Source organism: Belonocnema kinseyi, chromosome 4, assembly GCF_010883055.1.
Source record: "Belonocnema kinseyi isolate 2016_QV_RU_SX_M_011 chromosome 4, B_treatae_v1, whole genome shotgun sequence".
Taxonomy (NCBI): domain Eukaryota; kingdom Metazoa; phylum Arthropoda; class Insecta; order Hymenoptera; family Cynipidae; genus Belonocnema; species Belonocnema kinseyi.
In genome coordinates, this window is record NC_046660.1 from 72,272,507 (window position 1) to 72,289,794 (window position 17,288).

Sequence of the window (17,288 nt, forward strand, 5' to 3'; positions counted from 1 at the left end):
AAATTGGAGACAGGCTACGAAGCATTTAAAATTTTATAATATGACCTTATAATTGTTTCAAAACAGATAAAAATGTTACATCATCGTTTTATTCTATTAAACTTCATAATTTTTAACATTTTCCATTTTTTACCCTTTTTTTAATTATCATATATAGCCCTAAATAAATTTATTTATTTGTATGCAGCAAATAGTAGCTTTCCACTACTTATTCAGAAAATATCTCAATTCATTAAATTGGTAATTTTCTATCAATCTTATTTAGTGTCTCACTCTCCGCTAATCGAGTCTGTACAATTTCAAGACTTATTATTTAAATTTTAATAATTATTATTTAGATATAGTTCAAAATATCTTTAGCATACGAAGAAAAGCTATCCAATTAAAAAACCCCTTTTTAGGAACTCAATTTAATACTTAATCAGGCTGATTTTTATTTGAAGACAAATAATTTTCACAAATTATACTAAATAATTGCAATTTTTTATAGAAAACAAGAAAAATATACAACAAAAAAATTTTTTAAATTAAAAACAGAACTCATTAAAAAAATCATTTGAAGATACTACAAGATTAATTTTTTTTCTTAACTTCGTACGGACAATCAGAAAGCAATGTTTTTAAAATGAGACAGGCTACGGCACGTTTATAATCCCACAAAATAACCATTTAATTTATTTAAATTATTAATTGCAGTTATTATTCATTTTATTATTACCGAGCCATTACTTTTCGACGATTGAATTAGAAAATATCTCACTTTTCGCCATTCGAATCTGAAAAATTTCACTAGTGATTAGTTCAATTTCACCAATTTTGTTTGCGAGAGCTAAAAACTCATTAATGTCTGAAGGCATTGAATCACTAGTTGGTTCACTATTGTTGTCAGTATTAAATATAATTTAAATAATACTTTCCAATTGCTTGCTCTAATATTATAAACCTACCCTTAAAAAAAATGATCATATACAATAAGTTAAAAAATAAACGCATTCCACTTTAAACAATATTATAGTCAGGGACGCCTGACCAAGTGAAATTTTCGCATTTTTGAATGGTTTTTCTTTCTCGCCAGGATAAATTCAAGTAAGTAGTGAACGAGTTATAATAGAATAAGTTACGCACTAACAGATCGTATAAATGCAACTAATCTTTCCAGTTACTTTCGTTTAAGGAATTCCAAATCGTTACTTTTGAATATAAGAGTGAAAATTTGAAATTGTTTATTTTTAAACAGTGTAGTGCAATTTAAATTCTTAATTTGTCCAATGGCTGTATCTAACCAATTTAATGATACATTCAAGAACTAAAACATTATTATTGATTGTATCATTCAAAAAAGGAAAAATTACTTCTCAAAAAGAAATTGGAAATTAACTTTTTACTTATCTATTATTCTTCTCGTTTCTAAGAAGCAAAATTTCAAAATTTACGTGACTTTAATAAATGATAGCTTGACGTTATCCAATTTTCAAATAACAAAAATATCCTAACTGAACTTTCGGTATGGATCTATGAATAAAAAATATTCGGTGTAGGTAAAACAACCATACAAAATGTTTATAATTTTTGGGTTACAACAATTTTTTCTAAACATTTTGGCCACGTCAAAAACTATTATCTCAATATTTTTAAATCGTAGTGCATTTAATGATTTCAAAACGGATCTGCCACCTACAAATTTAGGAAAAAAGCGCAAAATTTTTGGAAATCCGTCTACACTTTTATCGAATGTGTTATTAAATTTGTGAAGGAACTTAGAAAAAAAATTATTATTTCAGAAGTCATTCATATTAGAACAAAATATTGAAATGATCTATTCTTGCAAGATCGTCATACAAAGTTGATCAATCGGAAAATAAAATTATAAAACGAAATTGGAAATGGGAACGTGTTAATATTATTCAATTGAAATTAAATTTGGCACCTATAAATTCTATAGACTGTTTATTATTTAAAAATGAACAATGTTTTTCTTATCTTAAGCAATTACACGGAAACATGAAGACATTTTTTTATTATCCTACAAAATATATTGCCAATTTCCGTATGCCTATAGGAATTAGTAATACATATGATAAGAAACAAACATGCGATATAAATCTTTGTAAATGTGTCCGTGACAGATGTACAATTTGCGGGCTATATAAACCACAATTTTTCTGGCCATTCTTATAATTATCTAAATGTTTAAATCCGCAAAAGCTAGAGCCAACCTTGTATATTCTTAGACATGGCGGGAATATTAATATTCTCGGTTTTGCTGTGTAAGTAATCTTTAAATAATATACAAACAAGTACATATTTTGACTTTTTTTAGATCAGACTTAATTCAAAATTTTTCACAAGAAACCCCAGTTAGGTGCTCTTGAAAAACTAAGCGATATGTGTTTATTCTTATTTTCCCAAATCATAATTTTGGAATGAAAACCGTCCCCGAAAATTGTAGTACTGAATACCCATTTAATTATTTCGCATATAAGAGCGGTATAGCTCACAATAAAACGAATTGGACAAATTTCCTCACAATGGGCCATCAAAAATGTGATTTTCTTAAAATTGTCTTGATAAATTTTTATGCTGGGTGGGGTTTCACTCGTGTAAAAAAATACGAATTTTGCTGACGTTTCGTGAACATTGCATTTCACTTCTTCAGGGCTGACCTGAAAGAAGTTATTATTATCATTATTATTATTTTAGAGCTAAAATCACGTGCTTCAGGGTGGTTTATTACTCGAAAATATTTTTTCGTGAAAATGCAAAAACATATAGACTTTATTTAATGTTTGCAAACAACATATTTTTTTTCTCAGATTTTTTGGTTCAACCCTATAATATTGTTTTAAAAAGTTTGAAAAAATTACATTTTTTATCTCTTATTGCGAGGAAATTGTCCGTATTCGTTCTCTTTGCAAAACCTACTTTATTTTAGAGACACATAATCAAATGTGATTCAGGATGTTTAATCAATAAAGAAAAATTTTTCGAAAAACTTTTAAAACAAATGAAACTATAATTATGACAAGAAATTAATATTTCTTTAACATTTGTTGGCCTAATTTTAATTTTGTTTTGCAATTTATGAGGGAATTATTTTCATTGATTTTGTTTGCATAAGCTGTTTTATTTGACGGAAACATAATAAACTGTAAATCAAGGTGGTTTACCTGTTAAGAAATAATTTTTCGTGAAAATACAAAAACACAAACACTTTATTTGATTATCGCGAGCAAACAACATTTCTTCCATATTTTTTTACCTAAATTTACTCCTGTTTACAAATTGTGTGTGTGATCAAACATAATTTTGAGGTAGTTCACGCCTATAATATTTTTTTTATTTGAAAAAATTACATTTTTTATCTCTCATTGTGAGGAAATTTTCGTGATAGGTCTTGTTCGCATAAGTTTCTTTATTTTAGTGAACCGTAGTAAAATGCAGTTCTGGTTAACCTCTAGAAAATTATTTTCGCGAAAATGGTAAAATACTTAAATTTTATTTGATTCCCGCGAGAAATATATACTTATTCCCAATTTTTTTAGATTGAATTTACTCTTGTTTGGAAATTTTTTGTGCAGTGCTAAATTTGAAAAAATCACATTTCTGATTTCTTATTGTAAGAACATTTTTGCCCCTAAGAACCTGATTTGGGCAGATGAGAGGAAAATATGTGTCACTTAGATTTTTTAGTACTACGACATATGTGAGATCGAACAACATCAGAGGCAAAATACATAGATTTCTTTGTTAGCTTCAAAATATGTAATATTTGCCATAAAAAATAATAACGGAAATTAATTTTCATATAATTTATTTTTTAAGCAATTGCAACTTTATTGGTGACCGTTTTTGCTACTCCTGATGGCCATCCTTTTGTAAGTTCAACGTTAATAATTGTAGGTTTCATAATTAGTCATAAGAGTTCAAAAACTGCTAAGAAATACTTTGCTCTAGATGTTTTCTTTGGTGCCAAATCAAAAATTTGAATTTAATTTCATTGACTAATTTGTGACTGATCAGTAAATCTTGAAATACTCCTAATTCAAGGTCTATTATTGTAATTACGTCGACGTTTGCGCCAGATGGAACAATCTCTGATAAACATGTATCTTCTCGAGTAAAAATGCTTCGACTTGAGTTCGACTGGGTTATGTCTTGAGTTTGTCTCCAAGACATCGGTGTCTGGCAGCGTCTCAAAACTGAGTCATGACATAGGCCTTCGTCTTACTTTTATGGACAAGACAGGTAAAACGGCGTTTACTTGTCTTAAGTCGAGCCTTGTCTTGGCTAAGACGACGTTCACTTGGCTCAAGACGAGATTTGTCTTGGCTGAGATTATCAAACCTTTTTTGGCTCATAAATGATATTAAAATTGATGAATGAAAAATTTGTAATTATTAAATTAATTATTTCTAATTTAAAAATTCAGAATCGGTGGGTCTAAACGAGTATAATCCTTAAAAATTTTCTTCAAAACAATAAAAATTGTAACTTGTTGAAGTCATAAAAATTCGACTCAAGAGATAAATTTATGTTTTTAATAGGTTTTAAGGGAATTTTAGGAGATTTACAAATTTTCAAGTGATTTTCAGGGATCTCAATAGTATTAAATAAATTTCGAAAGATTTTAAAATATTTCGAAGGATATAATTTTCTTAATATTTTTTAATCTCTCACAGATGAAACTTCTTCTAAGCTTAGAAATTCTCTTAAATCATTTGGGATCATTTAGAATGCACTAAAAACTTTTAAACTTTGTAAAATCCCAGAAATCAGTTAAATGCCTCTCAAATTCCTTGAAATATTTTGAATTGTTCAAAATAGTGAATTTTTGCAGAATTTTGATTTTTGAAATGGTGAATACGTTATTTTGGTTAATCTAGAGAAGACGTTTCAGAAAATATGTGTAGCTTTAAAATTTCCTATATTTTCCCTATCATTAGAAATTCCGATAATAATATAATAACGAAAATATTTCCTACAATTAATTTTCTATAATTTCCTATATTTTAAAAGAAAGTTTCAGAAAGTGTCAACGGTGGCGTGAGTCCGAGGCCTGCTGTTTACTTGTAATTGTAAAATAATGATGATACTAAATCTGTATTATTGTATTCAAATACGTATTACTCTGATGCAAACCACTTTGATCCAAATTCAAGATAAAAGAGATTATAATGAAAAATAATTTTAAAAAGTAACTTATGACAAGAATTAGATCCGATTTTTGCAGTAACTTGAATTTAAAATTTCAGCTACTTTAAAGTTACTTTGTATTTTCTGTACAATGAGTTTGTTATTGGTAGAAAACTAATGTCTTTATTGGTTAAATTCAACTGAGAATTATTTTAAATTCCAAAAAAAATTTTAGTTGAAATAATATAAGGTATTATATTTTTCGTTTGAAATTCATTTATTTTAATTTAAAATTTGACTTCTTGGTTTAAAATTCATAAATTTTGTAGAAATTGTAACTATTTGGTTGAAAAGTAACTTTTTGTTGAGCATGCATATTTTCGGTTTGAAAATGAAACTAGATGGTAGAAAATTCGTATTTTTGGTTTGATAGAAAATTAGCTTTTTTGTTGTGAATCTAAATCTTTTGTTGAAAATTCATCTCTTTGGTTCGAAAATGGTAAAGAATTAAACTATTGGCTTGAGAATTAACTTTTTTGTTGAAAATTCATGTTTTTAATTGGAAATTTAACTATTTTGGTTGAAAGTTTGGCCATTTATTCAAAAAGTAATATTTTTATTGAAAATTCAACTTTTAAGCTTGAAAATTCAACTTTTTTATAGGGAATCCTTCTTCTTGGTTTGAAAAATTCAAAATTTATAGAAATTTTTTTCTTTGTTCAAAATTCGAATTTTTCGTTTCAAAACTCATCTCTTTTGGTTATAAATTCATCTACTTTTTAAAATTCAACTATTTTGGTACAAATTTCAACTAGTTGGGTAAAAGATAACGAACATTTTTGTTGAATAATCATATTTTCGCTTTAAAAATTCAATTCTTTTGTGGAAAAATGTTGTTTTTGGTTTAATCATTCCTATTTTTATTGAAAAAAATGCAGTAGATTGCTCAGCTGTTTTGTCGAAGATTCCTTTTTTTGGTTGATAGTTTAACTATTTTTTTCAAATTCTTTTGAACATAATTAAAATATTTTGGTAAAAAATAAAACTATTTTGTTAGAAATTAATTTTTTTGCCGGGAATTTTACTCCTAGGTATACAATATACTATTCTATGAATTATCGTCTTGGTTATTTTCATTTTAAAATTTTTAAATCAGGGAAGTGAAAAAGTAACTTTTTAGGTGAGGTGAAGTTACTTTATCTAGTAACTGTAACGAGCTACTAATAAAGTAACTTAGCCAAAACTTGTTCCTGATCAATAATTCCTACTAAAGTTATAAAATAATCGAAATTTCTGTAATATTTATGCAAACATACATTTCATGCCATGCAGACACCTCGAGAGCGGACACCTAGTTCGGGAAAGTATAGATCTGAGCATAGAATTGATTGCGAATATAAATGCGAAGTAAGTATTAAAAAATATCATTTCTCCTTTTTCAAATTTAAAACTTCAGAAATATCTGCTTCTCTACGGATAAACCTAAAGTGTGACATTTGGCAAATAGAGGTTATTTTCCTGGGTACGTTTTCCGGAAAATAGTCTCTATAGAAAATATCACTTAGTAGGGTTTTTCCCGTTATATAATACAGCCATTAAAATTAATTTATAAAAACTATGCGCTTCTAGTTACCAGGAAAATATCCATTTTGTGGTAAAAATGGTTGTCAATATACTGGTCTCATGGAACAAGAATGCCTCATCAAAAACTGTGGATTTAGTAAGTTTTAGATTAAAATATTTTTACTTATTATAACCAGTTCTGAAAAGCTAAAAATAAAAATTTTCAACTATAAATTGCTACGATATATGTGGGGGCATAAGACAATATATTTTTTGTTCACGTGCTGAAATATATTCAGAGCATACATGGAGATTACAATTAGTACAAAATCAGGAAATCTTTGTCATAAGGCAATTTTAGACATTTTTTTCATTTTTTTCCAATTTGAAAAATGACAATAAATATTAATGATTATTTTAGAAGTTGAAAAGGATTATGACGGAAATTGCAAGAAGCCTGCACCTGTAGATGTCGTCTGTCCAATACGGTCGAAAGGAAGAAAGCACCCGGGACGACCCAAGAAGCCTCCTCTTCCAAACCATTGATCGCATTCTAAAAATTGATATTCCGAAGATTGTGTACTTAATATTTTATAGAAACTATTTTTTTGTATAAGGTATCTATATAACTACACTATTAAACATAAATTTACCTGAAGTCTCACTGAATGATCCCTATATCTTCTACTGTACCCTATATTTAGTTAAGGTCCCTAAAGTACCCTATATTCAAGATTCTGTTCCTATGGGTATCCGATTTAAGTGAGGCATTTAAAAAAAAATAGAAAGATCTGAGAATTTCTGTAAGAAATAACTATGAAAAAAATAATAAGGGCTGCCACATAGTCACTATTTGTCACTTTTTTAATACAAGTATCACATTAGTCACTGTATCTTCAATAAATTAACGTATGGGTTCATCACTATTACTTAAGGCCTTTAGCTATTTTTGAATTGTCTGAAATTCTTTGAAATATTGCAGTGTAGTTTTAGAGATTCCCAAAAATTTTAAATATATTTCAATAATTTAAAGTATTTTAGTGAATTTCGATGGCTTCACAACTCTTAAGGGCATGTGACACAACCAAATACCTATATTACCGTCCTCGCTTTATCAGTTCACTGCATATTGTTTTGAACTAAAGTACTTTTCTTGAAAATAAAATATCGATCTGAAAGTTTGGAAAATATATTAGTGTACAATAAAGTACGTTTAGGAACTTCATTTGGATAGGAACTTCACTAAAAATTATTTCATCTTATTTCTGATCCTCGACATTCTTATAACGTTCGAACTTTTTTTTATGCATAAAATATCGATCTTAAACTTTGAGAAATGCAAAAGCCGAAATAAAACTACATTAGAGTACAAAGTTTAATAATAAAGGATGTGAAAAAATATTTCAACTAAATCTTATCTGGGAAACAATAATGGACTTACAACATGAGACGAGCCAGCTGTTAAAGCCTCGTTTAGTGGCCACCAGGGTACGAATTCTTGTGCATACCGTTAGCGGCTGATGCCGATGGAATTGATAGACGAGTCCTTTGTTGTGTGCCGGAGAAGATTATTTGAAATATTTTTTTACATATTTTATTATCAAGCTTTGTGCTTTAGCATAGCTTTCTTTCGGCTCTTGCATTTCTTAAAGTTTGAGACCAATATTTTATGTATAAAAAAGTTTAAAAAATGACGAGGTTCAGAAAAAAGATGAAATAATTTTAAGTGAAGTTCCTACCCAAATGAAGTACCTAAACGTACTTTATTGTACTCTAATACATTCTCCAAAGTTTCAGGTCGATACTTTATTTACAACAACAAAATTCTTAGGTTCAAAGAATATTCAGTGAACTGATAAAGTGAATTCGGTAATATAGGCATTTGGCTGTTGCACATGCTCTTATAATATTTAAATTATTCTGAAGTACTTCGAAATATCTAAAAGTGTTTTTTAAGTATCTTAAAGTATATGAAATATCCGGAAGTACATTGAATTATCATGAAATATGATGAAGTAACTTTGATATATCATTTTGTATCTTGAAATATCATGAAATTTCTTGAAGTAAGCTGAAATCTTTCAAATTATTTTGAATTCTCACGTTCAAATTAATTTAAAAAATGGCACTAAGGGTTTGTCAAAGACAGGCTTAACATGCCCTTAAATTTCTTTTTATTGGAATTAGGAACAATCTTCAGGACACTGTTAGAAATGTTCGGAAAATTCTGACACATTTAAAATAATAAAGTAACTGAAATTTACGAAATTGGGTTGCTGAAAATGAAATTCCGTAACTTTTATAGTAAATTTGCTAAATTTATATTTAACTTCAAAAGCGGTTTCTGAAAATTACGTGTAATTACCTAAAATTCCTAAATGGTAACAGAAATATAAGTTATCGTGACGTAGAGAAATGCGCAGTTGCATGCGCACTCCTCGCTTCTTGATCGCGTGGAAGGTTCAGTATTAGTGGTAATCGGCGTGTTGGAAAGATTTTGTTTTGATTTTTTACGTAAGGCGCGGGGGGGGGGGGCATTTAATTCTTGAATAATTTTCGTGGAAGATTTACTTCTTGTTGTAAGCTTATATTTTGATGTAAAAATGTCAAAATAAAGTCTTTTTCGGGTGAAAATTCAATTTTTTTTTAATTTATATTTTTGATTTAAAAATTCATCCGTGTTAGTATAATTTCCATATTGCTTGGATAAAAATGCCACTATTTGCTTAAAAGTTAATCTTTTGTCTTTTTGAGGATACAACTTTTTTGGTGGAAAATTTTAGTTGCCCACTTTTTTAAGAAATTTTTTCTTAAGGCAGTATTCGTATTTTGGTTGAAAATTAATTTCTTTGGTTGAAGGTTTAGCTATTTTGCTACCAATTATTTTTTTCTGAGTGTACATATAGCATAGATAATAAGAAGTTGTTAGTCTTAACTTCAGTTGTATTTTCTATCTATTTTTATTGTTAGGAAAAATATAGACTACATGTTTTATATTAAAATAATGAACCAAAAAAATTGTTTTAACCTCTAGGAATTTTCAGTAGCAGTAACTCAAAATTCCTAACCTGCAACCTAATTTTGTGATACATGTGACTGAAGTTTCATGCAGTTACCGTTGCTGAAATTTCTGTTACAGTTTCGGAAAATTTAGAAACGGTTTCTGCATGAAGCTTTATTGACGCGTCTCTGAAAATTCCCACAGACATTTCTAACAGTGGACATTTTAGATGTTTGAAAATAGTAGTTGTATTATTAATCAATATCGTAATTTACAAAGATCACGAACCGGATGGTAAAAGTTGGTTGAACCAGATTCACGTTTTGCCGAAACCTATCTCTGTGTTTCGGATACTTATAGTTGTGTACTCGTAATAATAAATCTACTCTAAGAACAATGAATTTTATTTGAAGCAAATATTATTTTGTTCATTCTTATTAACTTTCATACAAAGTTAACTGGCAACTTTTAATTGAAAAAGTCTGCATACAAGCCGAGAAAAATAATGTTCGTCTTAAATGAGGGCTTTTACAGTTAAAATTTTCCGGTCAACCAAATCAAAAGTTCTAAGAATAAAGGAAATGCGAGAGGATATTCACTTGTGTATTACTCCGTATACTTCTCGCTTAATAATGCATAAACCGATAATGGCGAGTGGAATTTTCGTTCACGCTTTACTTTTGTTGCATTTCTTTGATACTTCAACATAGCCGCTGGACCGTGAAACCGGGAAAACTGGGAAATGACCGGGAACTTTATGAGACCGCAAAGAACCAAGAATTAAGAGTCAATTTATTTTTCGACCGAGACTTTCACCAATTTTTAGAAACAATGTGTCCAACTGTTATTTCAGCCGCTTTTTAAACAATTAATTAAATTGTTATCTTTTTCAATTACGATATCATTTAGTTTAGAATGCGTAATTCAAAAATATTCTACTTTAAAAATTTTCCATTTTAGCTTTTAAAAATTAAGCATACAGTTTAATTGAAAGACTTTTCAAATTCAGTTTTTAAGTCATAAACAATTAAAAATTCGTAGCGTTCGAGATCGAAGATTTGGGATATAAAATGTTTTTAGTTGATCAGCTGTGAATATTGATTAATAATTGATTTTTTCAATTAAAACTATGTACTTCCAATTTTAAAGTAATTAATAATTGATTTTATAAGACGATTTGGAATCATTCTACAATTTTAGAAGTTGCAGATTTCACCGTTAAAAATTAAACTTTTTTAAATAGAAACTCTTATGAGTTAAAATATAAACGCTTGATTGAAACTTTATAAACAATTTTTAATTTCAAAATAACTTCAAAATAATAAATTCATAATGAAAGGCTTTTATTAAATTTCAAATATTATTTCCGTCTAAAATATTCCATTTTTGAGCCCTTGAGTTTGAAATTTTTTAATTAAGAAAAATAACAATTACCTAATATCTACAAATATCTGACTGTTCGTTTAAAATCATTATTCATAAATTATATATTCGAAGTTAAACAAAAAACTTAACTTTAAAATTTGGAACTTTAAAATAAATTCAAAACGAATTGAAAATTTGAAATTATTTCAAATAATTTAAACGAGGTGTCTAGGTGTACCAACAAATCTGGCTATTCGTAAAAAAACTTCGGTGAAATTGCTCACGGCCTAATTTAAACAGAATATAGATTTTTGCAGATTTTTAAGCAAAAATATTAGAAGCCATTTAAAGCTTTTAAAAGGCTTTAGAATAATAAAAAACATTACCTTGGAAAACTGAAAGTGATATGTTACTTTGAAAAATTAAATTTAATAGAATATTTAAAAAGATTTATGAAAATTGATAAAATTATCAAACATGAATGTGCAAGATTTTAAGAAAACATTTTTAATTTGGTCGCATTAAAAAAAATTGTAGGATATATTTTAGAAAAAAACTCGAATGTGAATACAATATTTTTGAACTAAAATACTTTTAAACCTAAATTTTTAAAGTTTAACATTTAAGTCTTCCACGGAAAAACCGGGGAAATAACCGAAATTTTTTTTTACTAAAACGGCCACCCTGTACGCCATTCTATCTATTTTATCTCTTCCAAAATATATTATATATAAAAACTACCCTGGATAAATTGAATTATTATTTTATAAATGTGAAAAATTGGGAATTCAATATTTTTATATGAAAAACAAACCATGAGTGATAGAACAAATTCAGAAACAAGTCAATTTATTCTGAAACAAACAATACGAATAAAATTCACCTCTAGTGACCACTAAATATATACGTTTTTAATTTTTACACAAATCAGGTGCTGTTTTCTCAACAAAAGGAATAATTTATGGAATCCCAAATTATTAAAATATAAATTAAACTAAAAAACACCCTTTTAAAGAACTTTTCAAACTAAACATTTATTGAATTGTTTGAAGTACTCATAATGTTCAATAGTCTTAATTTTTAACTGATCTCAATTTACACGATTTTGAACTTCCTGAAATCATGATTAAGGTTTTAAAAGACGTTTTGCCTTTTTTCATATGAAGAAAAAACTATGCACTACAGGCAGAATTCTATCCTCTAGTTATTCTTCTGAGAAAGGACGTAAAGTGAATTATTCTGCTGACTTCGCCTCACTTAAGCCGCCAACCAAAAATAATGACTTAGGTATAGTGCCAGGTCCTTCATTCATAAGTACTTTGCTACATTGTAGTCAAGACATAATTGTCTTTTTTTTAATTTATTTTTTAAATTAATTTCATTAATTTGAAGCGATTTCGAAGGTCTGTTAATTATTTTAGAATGAATGATTTTCTAGAATTTCTGAAGATATGGAACGATTTCGCAAGATGCATGATGTTTTAAATTATTTTAAAAGATTTTACGATATATTATATGATTCTTAAGGATTTCAATTATTTTAAACAATTTTGAAACTCAAGGTGTGTTTTAATTTATTTTCCAGAATTTTAGAAAATATCATCATAGAAATTCACTGATTTTTAGCATATTTTATTGAATTTTAAACATTTTATTCACAAGAAGTGAGGTATTTTGTAGGGTTTTAAAGGTCCACAAATGTTCATATTTCACTCTGAATGTTTATTAATTTATCTCATAATTCGTTGGCCTTCGCTTGAATTTTATAAATTGATTTGAATTTTTTAATTCAATCGAATTCTTATAAATGTACTTCATTTTACTTGATACAATGAAATAAAATTTCAGTAATTTCATGGCATTCACCCGTGCAGAAATCGCCTTATATTTTCCCGATTACCAAACTGGCCCTGGTAGGTTGAATATCTTCTGGCCCAGATCGGGATAATTCCATGGACCAGACGCGAGCCAGACCGGTTCAGGTATTGCAACGCTGCCTAGTTCCAATTTAGGAAAATTGCCTTGCTGTCCAATGAAGTGTTTTACTTTTTATAAAATTCATGGTTATTATCCAAGTTGAGTTTATAATACAATAAACAATATGCGAAAGCCTAGTACTACACCACGAGTTTGAAGGCATCGCATTTTAGCGGCTCTAGACAATTTTTGTGATATGAACGAGGGTAAGTAAATTGCTAAATCTACTGAATATTCATCTTGAATCGAAAGCTAGCCTCAAAATTAAAATTCATTTGAAAAGCTATTATAAATTGTGTGTTTCAAAACATTCTTAGTTTGCATTACAGTCATACCATCTAAAAAAATTATATACATTTTAGCCCATGTTATTCATTATATATATTGAAAATTATGTAGCTAGTGATGCAGAGGATGAAATGAAATAAATCAAAAGCAACCCGAAATGCAAGTTCCATAAATTTAGAGGATCGAGATATTGATGAAATCGAGAATGTTGATGAACTGATGGATCATAAGAATTTAATTTCTACACATGAGGACTCAGATGCTAGTCAGGTTCCAAATGTCAACGTAGATTTAAGTAAGAATTTCTTGTATGTACTTACCTCACAATTAAATCTTTTTATTTTATGATTACCAGTGGAAGCGATTTTATTCTTTGCCCGTAAGTAAGAAAAGTATTAATGAAATAAGCAAAAATAATTCGCAATGTATTTTTCATAGATTAATTAGGGGGTTTGAAATGATCTTCTTATCTCAAAATTCGATTTTCTCATTTTAATAGTACTTTTTTCAGAAATAGAAGCGTGTCTATTAGGGTGGTCCAGAAAAGCTTTTCGAGCTACAGAGCAAGATATCCCACCCCCTCCCCCTAAAAGTTAAATTTCCGGAGAAAGAAAATTCGTAGTTTTTTTGATCGAAATTCGAATATTAACACGTGCTACCGGGCAATTAAAAATCCCATTTAATTATTCCCAAAAACTGTGAAAAATAATCGTATTTTCTGATTTATATGTAATTGCTTGTCACTGTTTAAAGTAGTAAATTTTTAATTATTTACTTTTATTTTCAAAATTTATAAAAATTGAGCCACAGATGTCCACTTTTTTCAAATTGGCATCCTATGCTACTTTTTTCTAAATAATTACATAATTCTGATACATTTATTTTAATTTTTAATAAATTTCAATTTGTTTGAAAAACCTTTCTTTGTTCAGGCAGTTTTTTTATGATAAATAAAATAATGCAATAAAATAGAACACATACAATTATGTTTCTGACTGTCTAGTATGTAGAAAGACTACATCAACTACTTTTTAATAGTTTAAACAACTATAATTTGTTTAAATAATTACTTTTCCAAAAATACATTCAAAATCGTATTTTCTGAGATAGGCATAATATTAAATATTTTCAAGGGGTAGTAAACTCTTTTAAATTCTTTATGTTATTGTTTATACAATTAATTATTGTTTTTTCTCAAAAATTCTTTCAAATTAAGTATAGGTGGTGTACATCTTTTTTTGACGCACTATTAAATAAATCATAAAAGTCATAATATAATTGAAATTAGAAATGTTTATTTATTATTGCATTATTCATATTTTTACCATCTTTATAATTATTATATTATAGAAAAGCACATTCGCTAATGCAAATTACGATTCAAGTCTCAAAAACTAGCTTTTATGAATATCAAGATAACATACTAGAAAATTGAGAAATGGTACATATTTTTCAAAATTTTGAAAATTAACAACAAATAATTATTTAAACAATTACATAATGTGTTTAGAAAAATTTTCTCCGCCAAATAATGTCAAAATATTTCATTTTAGTGAGAAATTACGATTATTTTTACATTATTTTTAAGAATGTTAAAAATGTAATGGGAAATGTTTAAATTGTCCATCAGTAATTATTTGTATGAAAAATACTACGGAAATTGCTAAAAAGTAACAATAATATGTAAAAATGTAGTTTTTTGATTTTTGGTTAATATTTAAAGCGCTGCATGTAGGGTTAGGATCTGTTGGAAATAAAAGATATTAGTATGGTTTTCTTTCGTAGCCACACGATACTCTTCAATCCCTCAAAACTATGGCCCGTTTCGAGAAAATCCTTGAACATGACTGAAATTTTTCGAAAATTCAGAATTTTCCTATATTAATTAAATGGGATTTTGAAATGCCCGATGGCACGTGTTGATATTCGAATTAAAAAAAAAAGAATTTCTTTTTCGTGTTGGGGGGAGGGGTGTCTTTTCCTCTAGAGAGAAAAAAATTTTGCAATGCATTTGTGGTCCACCGCAGTGTCTATAGAGCGATTTTTTTAAATACCTTTTCCTTACAATTAGAAATTTTAAATATAACCTCGAAATGCAATCTTCATTTTACGAAAACAGAAAACAGAATTTTGGGTTAGAACTTTGATCCAAAATTCTGAACTAATAATTGTAAGCATACATGCTCGAAAAATGAAAAAAATATCACTACAAGAAATTGCACACATAGGTTCAGAGGATAATACATCAATAGATTCAAGCGAATCAAATTTTGATTCAGCGAATTCAGGAGAGTCAAATTCTGATATAACGGATTCGGAAGAAGAGTACATTGATCGCGTAGTAGAATTACTTAAAGATGAACCGGATAAAATGAAGCAGTTGCGTGTTTTATCTGTAATCAAAGGACTGGAGCAGATGTCGTAAATAACGAAGTCAAATAGAAGATATAATGTATTGAGTTTTTTCCGTATTTGCGCTAATATCTGGCACCTGCCCAAAAATAAAGTGCAATTTACTCATCTTCCGCTTTATAAAATTATTATTATAAACAAAATTATAAAAATATGATAAATGTCAAAAATGGATCTTAACGGGCAATTGGTCAGGGCCAGGTCGGGCACTGGTCGGGCGGCCAGATCGGGCGTCAGATCTCGCTCCGATTGGGCCGTGTGTTTCATCAGACATCGTGCCCAGGTCGGTTTTCCAGAGCTGGGACAGATTTGGCCTGGTCTGGGCCTTAGAAATATTTCTATACGGGTAAAAGGGATGTAAAAGCTGTTAGGGTATCGTAAAAGATTCCTAGGTGGTTTCAAAAACTTTGAAAAATGTCAAGGTTTTCCAAAAAATATTATAGGATTCGGAATATTTCAGGAAATTTTTTAGTATCCCAAAAAAATTAATAGTATAATGGCATTTTAAAGATTTTGAAAGATTACAAGGTATTTTGAAGAAATTTAAACAAGTTCAAGGGACTTCCAAGGGTTTTATTAATTTTGAGGGATTTTAATATTTTAATAGTTTTTAAAGAATTTTTCATTGGAAACGAGACTTCATAGGTTTTCAAAAGTTTGGAAATATTTTTTAAAAAAATTTTCTATATATTTGACTGATAGATTACGTGAAGTTAGTCTCATAAGGAAATTTTCCCACAAGAGGACATTTTTCTAAATGCCAATTAATTTTTTCATATTTTTTAATTTTCTTAATTCCCTTGATTGCTTTTTAATTTCTGCTTGGCTTTTTTATGTTTATAACCAAAATTGAAAGAATGACATGACTTTAATAAAAAAAATGGCTTGACCTTATCCAATTTTCAAATATAAATAAATTATTATCGCATATAGCTATTTGCTTCTACCAATATGTGCTATTAATAACCGGATTTTTTTAGTACAATCAGCGGGAACTGGAAAAATTTTTGAACCGAACCTTCAGTATGAACCTATTAAGAAAAAAAGTATTTGATGTAGGTACAAATAACCATACCACATACTTATAGATATTTGGTTGAAAAATCTTTTCTAAATATTTTATTCACGTAAAAAAAGATTGCTCAACATTCTTAAATTGTACTGAATTTTATTATTTCAAACTTGATCTGCCACCTGCTCTAGTGCGTAATGTTTACTTACTTAAAATACCTAATACAATATTTGTATAGCCTGAGTTGTAATAGATAGCACTTCTCAAACAATATGCTTAGTTAGATATTTCAGAATCTTTCTTGCTTCACATTCAAAATATTACAATTATTTTTCAAAATGATCAAAAATATGCAAATTTAGGAAAAATGCGAAACATTTTTGGAAAACTATCTACATTTTTCTCAAATTCGACATTAAATTTGAGAACTTACTTACGAAAATAGTTATTATTTTAGAATTAATTCATACGAAAACAATATATATAAAATTATATATTTTTGCAAGATGTTCATGCAAAGTTCACTAAACAAGAAAA

General features: G+C 28.1%; 1 protein-coding gene across 1 annotated transcript; it reads left to right on the plus strand.

Moving 5' to 3' along the window:
* The first annotated feature begins 2,197 nt into the window (after positions 1-2,197).
* LOC117170962 lies at positions 2,198-7,242 on the plus strand. The gene is made up of 5 exons (XM_033358004.1): positions 2,198-2,267; positions 3,823-3,875; positions 6,466-6,540; positions 6,763-6,853; positions 7,118-7,242. The coding sequence occupies exons 1-5, from the start codon at positions 2,234-2,236 to the stop codon at positions 7,240-7,242; spliced, it is 378 nt and encodes a 125-aa protein (XP_033213895.1). The 5' UTR covers positions 2,198-2,233.
* Positions 7,243-17,288: the final 10,046 nt, after the last annotated feature.

What these genes read in the sequence shown, in the direction of transcription:
- LOC117170962 (XM_033358004.1), top strand. Translation starts at nt 2,234, where the DNA reads ATGGCGGGAATATTAATATTCTCGGTTTTGCTGT. An exon ending in ATTGCGAATATAAATGCGAA is followed by an intron (nt 6,541 to 6,762) that starts GTAAGTATTAAA and finishes ATGCGCTTCTAG; the next exon opens with TTACCAGGAAAATATCCATT. An exon ending in CATCAAAAACTGTGGATTTA is followed by an intron (nt 6,854 to 7,117) that starts GTAAGTTTTAGA and finishes TGATTATTTTAG; the next exon opens with AAGTTGAAAAGGATTATGAC.